Source organism: Herpailurus yagouaroundi, unplaced genomic scaffold (genome assembly GCF_014898765.1).
Source record: "Herpailurus yagouaroundi ecotype Mexico unplaced genomic scaffold, PumYag 141, whole genome shotgun sequence".
Taxonomy (NCBI): Eukaryota; Metazoa; Chordata; class Mammalia; order Carnivora; family Felidae; genus Herpailurus; species Herpailurus yagouaroundi.
Genome location: NW_024412396.1, coordinates 16,399,556 through 16,412,422, shown reverse-complemented (window position 1 = coordinate 16,412,422; position 12,867 = coordinate 16,399,556). Strand labels below are relative to the sequence as shown.

Below are 12,867 nucleotides of genomic sequence, written 5' to 3'. Positions count from 1 at the left end.
TGTGAAAGAAGCTATGGAGCCATACTTGGCATTATCAGAATTTTAAATATTTGGAATCCAGTGGAGGTAAAATGGTATCTTATTGTGATCTTAATAAACATTATTTTAAAATAAAAACATTCCAACATTCCTTCATTTCTAGTTTTTTCAAGAATACTGTGCATTTCAAAATATGGTAGTGGTGTATAGATCAATACAAAGTAATTAATTACAAAATGACCTATGTCTTACTTGGGGATAATTTTATTTTATTTTTTTTGCAACTCTTCTTTCACATTACTGCAGACATAGCCAGGACTGTGATATCCAGTCATTTTGGCCATTATATTCTCTTCTGGTATCCCACCTCCCGAGGCAGAATGCCAAGGAGTGAGATCATGTATTTGCTATAAGCTTTTCAGTCATTCATTCTTTCTCACTCTAGAAGCTTCACCTCATCCCAAGTGATTTAAAAAATATCTGAGAGATTTCCATTGCCTACTCAGGTTTATAAAAGGTTTTCTTTTATTAAAATATATAGCGCTACATGGACACATTTATGGACACACAGTCATTTGATTGCAAAGGTATATAGAATTGGCCCACATGATTAAGTATTTTTAAAATCCATTCAATTAGATTTCTAGATGTTCATGTTCCTTTCTCATTAGACATTAAGTCACTTAATTTAAATGCAAAGTCATGTTTAAGGTGACATGGACATCTGAAATGAAGGACTAATGAATGTCCTTTAAATTGGAAAGCAGCGAGGGTAGGAGAGAAATCCTGCTGCAAAACTCCACAGTCAGCAAAAGCAAGTAAGTGTGATGATGATTCATGGTGTTTACTATAGCTTGTTAACACACATAGAATTTCCAAGAGGAAAAGAAGAGTGAGAGTAGTGGTAAGAAAGAAGTAAGGACATACAGATGTGATCCTCAGGACTTCCTTTCCACCCCTCCTCACTAATCTGAACCATCTAATCTAGCACAAGAAAGTGAGTTTAAAACTGTGGTATGCATTATTCATGGAATGGTAACTTTCATTCTGATTATAGATATTTAAAAGCATCATGCATGTTAAGTGAGATTAGTGGAAACTGTGTGCTTCTGTTGCAATGTATCTGGTCACTGTGAGTCAAGATGGATAATAGATCTCCTAAAATGATGTAGAATTGCCTATGTTGCTAACAAGAAAATCTTTTCATACACAGTGAAGTGTTTAAACTTTTCTTCCTTTACTTATCTTTAATTCCTTCCCACTTCCAATTGAGTTGTTTATAATTTTAAAAAACTGGACCTCTGAAGAAATTGACTCACTCATTTTTAAGTCATAGGGCATTTTTTTGCAGAATATAATGTGCATTGTAATGTAATAAATAATTTAATTTCTTAGGAATATTGAACCCTTGGGGTTTCTGGGTGGTGTAGTCAGTTGAGCATCCCACTTAGGCTCAGATCATGATCGCATGGTGGGTAAGTGCGAACCTGCATCTGGCTCCTGGCTGACAGCGCAGAGCCTGCTTTGGATCCTCTATCTCCCTCTCTCTGCCCCTTCCCCCCCTCAAAAATAAACATTGAAAAAAAAAAGAATATTGGGCACCTGGGTGGCTCAGTCAGTTAAGTGTCCGACTTCGGCTCAGGTCATGATCTCATTTTTGTGAGTTCAAGCCCTACGTCGGGCTCTGTGCTGACAGCTCAGAGCCTGGAGCCTGCTTTGGATTCTGTGTCTCCTCCTCTGTCTGCCCCTCCCATGCTCATGCTCTGTTTCGCTCTCTCAATAATAAATAGATGTTAAAAAAAATTAAAAAAAAAAGAATATTGAATTCCTGTGTCCCTTAAAGGGGACTTTTACAACTTACTAATACAAATATTGGCACTCAAGGGGCACCTGGGTGGCTCTGTCCGTTAAGCCGCTGACTTCAGCTCAAGTCATGATTTCCAGGTTTGTGAGTTCAAGCCCCAGTGGGGCTCTGTGCTGACAGCTCAGAGCCTGGAGCCTGCTTCAGATTCTGTGTTTCCCCCCTTTCTCTGCCCCTCCCATGCTCATGCTTTGTCTCTCTCTCTCTCTCTCTCTCTCAATGATAAATAAACGTTAAAAGAATTCAAATATTGGCAACTCAATCGCAGGTGAAAATGATATTAAAATAGTTCAAGGATAAAATTACACATGGGGTAGTTGTTCCCAAACATTAATAAGACCACGATCTCATTTTTATATAACATATATGCCAGAAGAAGTTATGAACCAATACAGTGGTAAGGAAAGGTAACTACACAACAGTTAAGATCTGTGGCCATTGTTTTCCACTTAGGCTTAGAAGTACATTTCCTTTCCTGAGCGACCAATAAGGCCATTTCAAAGAGAAACAAATAGAAGCAAAAAATAGACTGTAAGACAAGCTCTGATTGAAGAAGCAGTATTACCCATTGAAAACACCCAAAAGGAACTCTCTATAAATTCTTTGTCTAGCAATTAGCGTGCAGAAATCTCCTTGGACAGGAGAGAGAAGCAGTGCCCAGAAAGAGATTGGCACTTAAATAGTGTTGCCTCTGGTGATGAAGGGATATGCTTATATTTCTCACAAGATTCTTTCCCCCTCCAGTCTAGAGCCTCGTGAAAACTGGAGCAGTCTACACATTGTTGTGAAGCCAACTCCACAGTCCTGGACGAAGCACAATGGGTGGGTGTGAGCGAGTTCCTCGTCTCCAGTCCTTCCTGTTAATGTTCACCAGTGTTTTGGGATCTGAGTTCCTGAAACTTTCTAACGGGGGGTAGGGAAACGTTACGTTTCTTCCCTGTAGCGACTTTGTTTCTTTTTCTCCTGCTCTAAGCAGGGTGTTTGACCTGGTCGACTGTGTTCCCTATACCTCTCGCACCAGCTGTGTCCCCGACCCCAGAATAAATCAGGGCTGCGAGAGGCCTGGCATAGCTCCGGACACATTTCCTGTAGGGGCCTAAGGAAGGCTGTTTGCAGCCAGGGCGGCGGTGGGGATTCTTGGCCGTTAATGGGGCGGGGGAAGTGGGGGAGAGCCAGCTGTAGGGGGCGGTGACCACGCTCTTGGGACAGCTCCGCGCCCTCGGGCGGGACAGATCCAAGTTAGGAACAGCTGTGGGCGCAGGGCCTTCAAGATGAGGCTGGCACTAGCTCTGTGCCTCCTCTGGCAGGCGTTCTGGCCTCGACCTGGCCGGAGCGAGCACCCCACCGCAGACCGCGCGGGCTGCTCGGCCTCGGGGGCCTGCTACAGCCTGCACCACGCTACCATCAAGAGGCTGGCGGCCGAGGAGGCCTGCAGTTTGCGCGGCGGGGCGCTCAGCACGGTGAGCGGGGGCGCAGAGCTCCGGGCGGTGCTTGCGCTCCTGCGGGCAGGCCCGGGGCCTGGAGGGGGCTCCAAAGACCTTCTGTTCTGGGTGGCGCTGGAACGCGGGCGATCGCACTGCACTCTGGAGAAAGAGCCATTGCGGGGTTTCTCCTGGCTCTCCCCCGACGTCAGCGTGTCCGAAAGCGAGACGCTGCAGTGGGTGGAGGAGCCTCAACGCTCCTGCACTTCTCGGAGTTGCGCAGGACTCCAGGCCACCCGGGGGGTTGAGCCCGCAGGCTGGAAGGAGATGCGATGCCACTCGCGCGCCAACGGCTACTTGTGCAAATACCAGTTTGAGGGCTTGTGCCCGGCGCCGCGCCCCGGGGCCGCCTCTAACTTGAGCTACCGTGCGCCCTTCCAGCTGTACAGCGCGGCTCTGGACTTCAGTCCCCCAGGGACCAAGGTGAGTGCGCTCTGCCCTGGGCAGCTCTCCATCACAGCCACCTGCATCGTGGACGAGGTCGGCGCGCGCTGGGACGGGATACCCTCCGGGGCTGTGCTCTGCCCCTGCCCCGGGAGGTACCTCCGTGCTGGCAAATGCGCAGAGCACTCTAACTGTGTAGATGACTTGGGAGGCTTTGCCTGCGAATGCGCGGCGGGCTTCGTGCTGGGGGAAGACGGACACTCTTGTGTAATCAGTGGGGAAGGACAGCCGGTCTCTGAGGGGACCGAGGTGCCCACGAGGCCAGCCACTGCAGCCAGCCCCGATCAGAAGAGAACGTGGACACCCAGGGTACCTGAAAAGCCAAGGGAGGTACCACATGTCCTTGGACAAGGCAGTTCAGCAACATCTATTGCCGAGATTCCTCAGTGGGGAGCACAGAGCACGATGTCCACTCTTCAGATGTCCTCTCAAGCTAATTCAAAGGCCGCCATCACCTCTTCAGGAAGCGTGACTCCCAAGTTTAATTCCACGTCTTCCCCTGCCATTCCCCAGGCTTTCGGCTCCTCCTCCACCGTGGTCTTCATACTTGTGAGCATAGCGGTCATAGTGTTGGTTATCTTGACTATGACAGTGCTGGGGCTTTTCAAACTCTGCTTCCACAAAAGCTCTTCTTCCCAGTCAAGAAAGGAGCCTTTGGCCCAGCCAGGCATGGAGAGTGGTACCGAGGCCGCTGCAATGCGCTCCAGTTCTGTACATTGCACAGACAATGGGGTGAAGGTAGGGGACTGTGGTCTGCGGGACAGAGCGGAGGGCGCCTCACTGACAGGGTCCTCTCTTGGGTCAGGTGACACATAGGGAAAAGGCACTCCCTCTGAGCAGAGTTTTTCACTGTCAGTGAAAGGGGAAAGAAAATGAACTTATTTAGGGACTGACTATTCCTATAGAAAATTCTCTTCCCCCAAATTCCCTCTACTCTACTGAGGAGATAAATCTGAACTGGACGCTGGATCCCTGAAGAAGAAAGAGGTGATTGAAATGGAAGTGCCTTATGGTGGTAGTGGGGGCTGGGATCCTACTGTGGAGAGATTTTCCCTTGTGTTTATTCTGGGGGATTTGGAGAAGGGCTTGAATTTGTTAAGACATTGGAAGCAAATAGAAAACAACACAATTAAAAAAAATTTTTTAAACCAAAATGGAAAGGAAACTTACTGTCTGCATTGTTCAGCCTGGACGTATAATGGTTTGAAATTCCCAGGCAAAAAATAAAGGATTGTTGATAACCCACACTCAAATATCATTGGTTTCCTGGAGGAGTAATTATTTAGGAAAAACAGCATAGGGGCATGCTGGGAATAGCAATAAGAGCATCTTGCTTTCCGATTGAAGGGGAAATCTTCAAGTCCTTTTAATGAGGAGTAGATCTTTAACAACTAGCAACTTTTTTTCTTGGTTCTTTTATACTTTGCTTTCAAAGTCACTCTACTTATGTGCTCTGCTATAAATCCAAACTGTAGTGGTGCCAGAGTAGCTGGCTCTAGAAGCAAATTATAGTTGACCACCAATTCAAGTGTTTACTGTGTGTCCTTGCTCAAGGAAACAAATGATTTGTGTTTTCCGTTTCCAACGTTTGTGCTGTCCAGTGTAATGACCTTCCCAACCAAGTAGCCCTCTCCTAAACATTAGGATGCTGATCCTCACTTCCAATTATGGTGATGTTAATTTTCAATTAAAACGTTAATGCTAAGTATTGATTTGAAATCTTTTGGGTGCATTAAAGCAAAAATGAGCTGGATTTCTGCCAAAGTTGCTAGGTGCTTACGTACTGTTTAATCCAAGGAAAAATGTTGAATTCCAAACTATTTCCTTATCCTCCTTAAAAAAGTGTGTGTAAAAAAAAAAAAAAAAGTGTGTGCAATGATTGTACATGCCCATCTTTGAATGTTTATAATTTAACAACAGGCATGGTAACAGCTCTCCATAAGATTGATAGTATAAGAAATAAGTGAAAAATACAAATATCTGTCATCTTGTTGTGACTTGGGGCATTAGAAAGTAATCTAAGTAAAGCATTCCTCTAAAAAATAATTGAGAAGTTCTAATAATCACTATCTAGTGGAATTGAAACCCCTAAAAATATCCCACTTCTATTAGTATGCTAAGACTTAATATTTTTTTAAATATTTATTTTTGAGAGACAGAGAGAGGCAGAACACAAGTGGGGGAGGGGCAAAGAGAGAATGAGATACAGAATCCGAAGCAAGCTCCAAGCTGTTAGCACAGAGCCTGACAGGAGGCTCAAACTCATGAACCTCGAGATCATGACCTGAGCCGAAGTTGGATGCTTAACCCACTGAGCCACCCAGGGGCCCCTAGTATGCTAAAACTTTAACACTAAGTGTGTGGGTGTTGTTATACAGAGAGAGAAAGACAAACAAGCTTAGTAATCAGGAAGAATGAAAACAAGAAGTTTGCACTATATTTTCATAGAACCATTTTGATGCTCTCAAGTGTACCTTGTATAATATATATGTATATATATGTATATATATATGTATATATATATGGTATTTTATAATTAAAGGAATAAAGTAATAGGCAATTTGCTTCATATACTAAATATATATCTAAATAGTTATAAAATAAAATCACAAGTGAATTAGATTTAAGATGTGAAGGAATTTTAAATAAAATCATTTCACAAGAGAACTAAAATCAGGTAAGTAATGGCTTACTCAGTGTCTCTAACTTGTCAGAGTGTCTCAGTTCTCCTCAATAGTGGTGTTTTATCTTTCCTCTTTACTACATGACCTCTGTGTAGAGAAGGTAACTGTGTGAATAGAATATATGATCCTTTCTTTTGTAACTTGAAAAATAGGTCCCTCTATCACTGAACTGAACTGTAAATTATCTATGTCTATAATTATCAATATATCTAAAATTATCTATATCTTTGTGTGTACACAAGCTTTGTCTTAAAGTAGATTGCTTTTGTATCATTGCTATAATACAATGGAGTATATATCATTAACTTATTATGCAACATGACACTGGTGGCATTACAAATCTTGGAGTCCAAATGCCATATGTGAAAAATAAATAGGTTTGAGCTTTGTTACTCAACTATTACCTGCTATTATTTCCCCCTTGTAAGTAGATCAGGCAAGAATTACAGAAAACTATGTTGTTTTCATATTTGATTTCCTGACAGATAGCAATTGCAGACCAAGCTTCATATGACTCTCTTAAGTTTTGGCTATGAAGTCTTCCCTAAAATTTCGAATCCATGGCAGAATCAGGCCAGTCAAACTTGATCTCTTGTGAACTAAGGTTAGAGTCTTTACTATTTCTTTACTACCACTTCATTACTTCTCCAACCTCTTTGAGGTTCAGTCCTTTCTTAGACCTTCTGTCCCTACATTCATTTCATATAGTAGCTGCCTGCTCAATCATTTCCTTAAAAGGAAGACTTGGCATCTAATTTTCAGTCTTTCTCTTCAGCCCTGTAAGTCCTGCCACTATTTCACACAGTCTCACTCACGGTTGATTCTTCCAACGCCTGTACATTTCAGTTCCTTGACTTCCCTACTTCCAGTGACCTCCACTTCATTGTAGTCATCCGATCCAACAGCCACACCTTAGTCTTTCACATGATTCTGAAACTGCTCTACAATCTGAAATCATGAATTCACACATCCATATGCTTGCACATATGTTGAGACTTGTATTTTATTGAGTTTTGCCACTGATTGAAAGTAAACCATTAACATTTGACCTTTGAGATTCCTTCTTTCTTACAAGAACAGGCTTGCTGTGAATATTAGCCTTACATGGTATAATTCTTTTTCTTTTTGTAAACAATTTCACATATACAGAATTTGCAAATGCAGTAAAAGTAACTTTCCTTCCTGAATCATGTAAGAGCAAATTGCCAGCTTAATGCCCCACCACACTGAATATCTTAATGATTACTTCTAGGTTACATAATTTATTGGCATGCAATTATTCACAGTATTCCCATGAAATTATTTTTCATTTCCATGAGGTTGGTAGTGATATCTTCTCTTTGATTTCTAAGTTTTAGTAATTTGAGTATTTCCTAAGGGTGGGATTAGTCTAACTAGAAGTCTGCCAATTTTGTTGATCTTTTCAAAGAACTTGTTTTTGGATTCATTGATTTTCCCCTATTGTGTTTCTGTTTTCTATTTCACTTATTTCTCATCTAATTTTTATTATTCCATCCCTATCCTTGTTTTGAATTTAGTATATTTGCAATTTTCTACTTTTTTAGGATGGTAAGTTAGACTATTGATATGAGATCTTTCTTTTTTTGAGATCTCCCTTTTAAAAAATTTTTTATTTAATTTTATTTTAGAGAGAGAGCAAATGGAGGAGGGAGAGCAAGACAGAAAGAGAGAGAGAGAGAGAGAGAGAGAGAGAGAGAGAGAGAATCTTAAGCAGGCTCTACACTCAGGGCAGAGCCCAATGCAGGGCTCAATCCTAACCCCTGGGATCATGACCTGAGCCAAAATCAAGAGATCTTCCTTTTTTAATATAAGCATTTATGGCTCTAAGTTTCCCTTTAAGCACTGCTTTAATGGTATTCAGTAAGTTTAGGCAAGTTTTGTTTTCCTTTTCATTCATCTCAAAGTATTTTCTAATTTCCTCGTGATTTTTTTTTCTTTAATACACTGGTTATTTAGGAGGGTGTTTCTTAATTTCCACATATTTGTAAACATCCCTAAATTCCTTCTGTTTTTCATTTTTAATTTGATCCATTGTGGTTAGATTAGAAAAGAAAATTTGCGTGGTTTTAAACCCTTTTATTTTTATTATTTTTAATGTTTATTTGTTTTTAATTTTTTAATGTTTATTTTTGAGAGAGAATGAGAGAGAGAGAGAGAGAGAGAGAGAGAGAGCAGGGCAGAGGAGGGGCAGAGAGAGAGAGAGTGAGAGGGAGGGAGACACAGAAATCAAAAGTGGGGTCCAGGCTCCACCATGTCAGCACAGAGCCCAACACGGGGCTCGAACTCACGAACTGTGAGATCATGACCTGAACTGAAGTTGGATGCTCAACTAACTGAGCCACACAGGTGCTCCTAATGTTTATTTATTTTTGAGAGAGAAAGGAATTTGAAGTCAGCTCTGTGCTGACAGCAGAGAGCCAAATGCAGGGCTAAAACTCACAAACCATGAGATCACGACCTGAACCAAAGTCAGATGCGTAAAGGACTCAGCCACCTAGGTGCCCCTGGTTTCAACCCTTTTAAATTTATTGAGTCTTGTTTATGGTCTATCTCAGAGCATAGCATATGGTCTATCCTGGAAAATGTGTTCCACAGGTACTTGAGAAGATAGTGTATTCTGCTGTTGTTGGGTAATGTACTAGAGAAGTCTGTTGTAAACACTTTGTTTATAGTGTTTTTCAATTCCTTTATTTCAGTTTGATCTTTTTCTTAGTTTTTTGCTGAAGTCTCAAACTTTTATTGTAAAGTTACCTATTTCTAACCAGTTCTGCCGGTTATTTTTAAACGTAATTTGAGCTCTGTTATTAGGTGCATATATGTTTATGGTTGTATCTCCTAATGTATGGGTTCTTTTTTCATAAAATGTCCCTCTTTATCTATGGTAACATTTTTTGTTTGTTTGTTTGTTTGTTTAAAGTCCATTTTGCATGATATTAGTATAGCAATTTCAGTTGTCTTATGGTTCCTTTTTTTTATTACATTTGTTTCGTCTTTTAGTTTTTAACCATTTATGCCTTTGAATCTAATGTGTCTTTTGTAGACAACATATGTTTGGATTATTTTCTTTAATCTATTCTCCCATCTCTGCCTTCTGAATGAATGTTAAGTACATTTGTTTTTAATGTAATTACTGATAAGGTAGGATTTACATCTCCTATTTTCTATTGACTTTCTACATGTTTTATGTCTCTTTGTTCCTATATTCTATCGCTGTTTTTTTGTATTAAATATTTTATAGAGTGTCATTTAATTCTCTTGTTTCCTATACTTTTATAAAGATTTTTGCTTAGTGACTGCCATGAAGATTATAATTAACATCTTAATTTAAAGACTATATAATTAGGATTAATACCAAATAATTTCAATAGTATGCAACAATTTTGCTCCAACATAGCTACCACGGACAGCAGGTCCTGTGCTGTCTGTGTACAGCCCAATGTGAGGCTCTATCCCATGAAACATGAGATCATGACCTGAGCTGAAATCAAGAGTGGGACACTTAACCTAATGAGTCACCCAGGTGGCCCTCCCACTTCTCATGAAGACACCAATCACTGGAGTTAAGTCCCACTCTAATTCAGTATGACTTTGTTTTAATTTAATTACATTGCACCAATCCTATTTCCAAATAAGGTCACATTCACAGATACTGGGAGTTAAGACTTACATATATATAGTTGATAGTCTGATAGTCTTCTCAGATTATGCTAATTTATTTGCTGCCACAGTCTTGCCTTGCCTGAATGGCAAATTACTCCGCCTGTGGTTCCTAAACCTACCTCATCATTGAAATCACCTGTGGTGATAAATATATAATATAATATTTTACATATATATATAACATTTTATATGTAAACTTATGTAATGTAACTTGCAACCACAGATGTAGGCAGCCAGAAAGCAGAAAGCACTGAAGATTATATGTCCCACTAAAAACCAGATTGGATAGATTTAGTGATCATGCACCATGGGACTGGGCATCTATCCCCCAGTGCCAGGGCAGTGTGTAAACTTCCTAGAGCTTAGATCATTCCTATGGATAAGTGATCAAGTGAGAGGAAGAGGATCCTGGACTGACATTTAACCAGGTAGCACTAAGAAAAATCAGAAAAAAACTGATTTATAAGTATCATGATAAGGGCATTTCATATCTTTCTTCCCTTTTTAGTCTGCCAGTAGGGCATTTGATGAGTGCTCACTCTACTGTAGGTTACTGTAAAAGTCTCTATATTAATTTTCTTAAAACAGTTGTATGAGGCAGTTAACATTACTTCCATTTCATAGACAAAGCTGAGAATATATGCAATTTTTTCTAAGTATATACATATGAATTTCTTTATTTCTCAGTAACAGAACTTAATTCTTGAGCCCCATTTCTGCTGATGAGAGAAAATTTAATATAGACCACTCACACCACCCCCATTCAGGATTTTAGGAAGTCTTAATGTCATTACAAACTAGTGAACATAACCCAAGAGTCCTGAAAACCAGAAAACAAGTCTATAACTACTGGTCCATAACTCTGGGGGAAAAAAACGCACTTAAGTGTGTCCAAGCATATCAAACAATGCTCTTAAACTAAACATAATTTTGTTCTTTTTGCCAAGTGTGCTAACTTGTTATGAGAAGTGAGGGTGCTATAGGAGCTGGTAGTAAGACTCATTATTTGAAAAAATGACCGCTCTCCAATTCCCACATTTCTCCCTCTGAAATTTCAAATGGCAGAACTGGGAGTGTAAGTATCAGCCATTGGGTACCGAATGGATGAACACTTAGAGTATCCAGAAAGCATCCTTCTCAAAGCCTTGGATAGGAACACATCCTTTAAATGACCCACCTCAATGGATAACTTCTGGAATTATAGTGTCTTAGAAGGCAGTAATTGTAGTTTATTGCCCGCACAAGCCCCAGATGGCCTGGCTATCCAGCACTGTGACTGTGGGCCCATCAACAGTGTTAATAGTGTGAAGTGTGAACCGTTTGGCAGACGCTATTATTCCCAGTGCACCATGCTTGCTTTCAAGTATTTTCTTTCCCACAACTTCCTTCATCAGCATATACAGAAAGCTCTTAAAAATCGTAAACCACGAAACAAATGCTTTAAATTCTTTTTTAAAGAAAAGATTTTTTTTAAGAGAGTTGAATGTGAATTAAATAGAACAAACAAAATATTTCCAGATTATTCTGATATGTTGTAATATCCACATAACACTTTTTTGTAGACCTACAATATCCTCATAGCAACTTTTTATAGAAAAAAATGTATATGTACTATCTTATTTTATTTATCCTCACAAAACCCTGTGAAACTAGGGGAGGGATAGATGGGTAGAAACATGCAGTGTCTATGACATTCTTCCCAGCAGGGACCCGCAGAGTTATTGAGACTGTTATCATAGCACATCAGTCAGGTTTCTCATTGGAACAAGGGGATCTTCTCCTTGAAAACATAAGAAGCTAAGGGGTTTCACATAGTTTAAAATTTCTGTGTTCTTAAGGTAGAGCCACATTTGACTGAACTTGACAGATTTAGGTGAAAGCCAAGTTAGACTTAAAACTTCTCATTCACGCTTCTTATGCATTTGGCAGGTGTTGCAGGAGATACAGAATCATGCTAAGAAATCCTCACTTTCAGATGTTAGCACCTTCAACTGTACCCCCTCCCACAACCTTTACATTTCTTCTTTTTCCCCTATTTCGGGTCTCAGGGCAGGCAGCAGTAGGATAGCTAACCCTTCCATTTATGGTCTTAACATTCCCATCCATAATTTGAGACTGTCTCATTTTTACCTTCAATTTTCCTCTCTGCACTGGTCTTCCCTTTGGACTATACATCAAGTCTGCCTCATCCTAAATCACCACAAACAGAAATCTCATCACAGTGCTTTTCCCCTTTACTCTTCATCTTTCTCCTTCTGGTGATTTACCCTAGCTTGTTATCACGTTTACCTCCATGATGTACTACTCCATCATTCAACTCTGCTGCTCAGAAGGATCCCAGGCTCCGCCACTCAAGTCCACATTCCTGACTCTTGCTCAGGGCCTTTCAAGATCTTCCAAGACCTCATCAGGTTAGTCCACACTCCTATCATATTGGACCCCGTGTCCGTGTCTTTTTTAAGCTGAACTACTCGGTTTTGCTTAATAGCAGCTCTGTGATTTTTTAAAATTGTTTATTTATTTATTTTGAGAGAGAGAGATAGAATGTGAGTGGGGGAAGGGCAGAGAGTGAGGGGGACACAGGATCCGAAGCAGACTGTGCTGACAGCAGAGAGCCTAATGTGGGGCTCAACCTCATGAACTGTGAGATCGTGACCTGAGTTGAAGTCAGATGCTTAAAGACTGAGCTATCCAAGTGCCCCTGCAGCTCCATAATTTTAAACACACATTCCTACTA

General features: G+C 40.6%; 1 protein-coding gene across 1 annotated transcript; it reads left to right on the top strand.

Moving 5' to 3' along the window:
* The first annotated feature begins 3,025 nt into the window (after positions 1-3,025).
* CLEC14A (C-type lectin domain containing 14A) lies at positions 3,026-5,477 on the top strand. Its single transcript, XM_040476987.1, has one exon. It carries the CDS (start codon positions 3,112-3,114, stop codon positions 4,579-4,581), a length of 1,470 nt encoding a protein of 489 aa, XP_040332921.1. The 5' UTR covers positions 3,026-3,111; the 3' UTR covers positions 4,582-5,477.
* Positions 5,478-12,867: the final 7,390 nt, after the last annotated feature.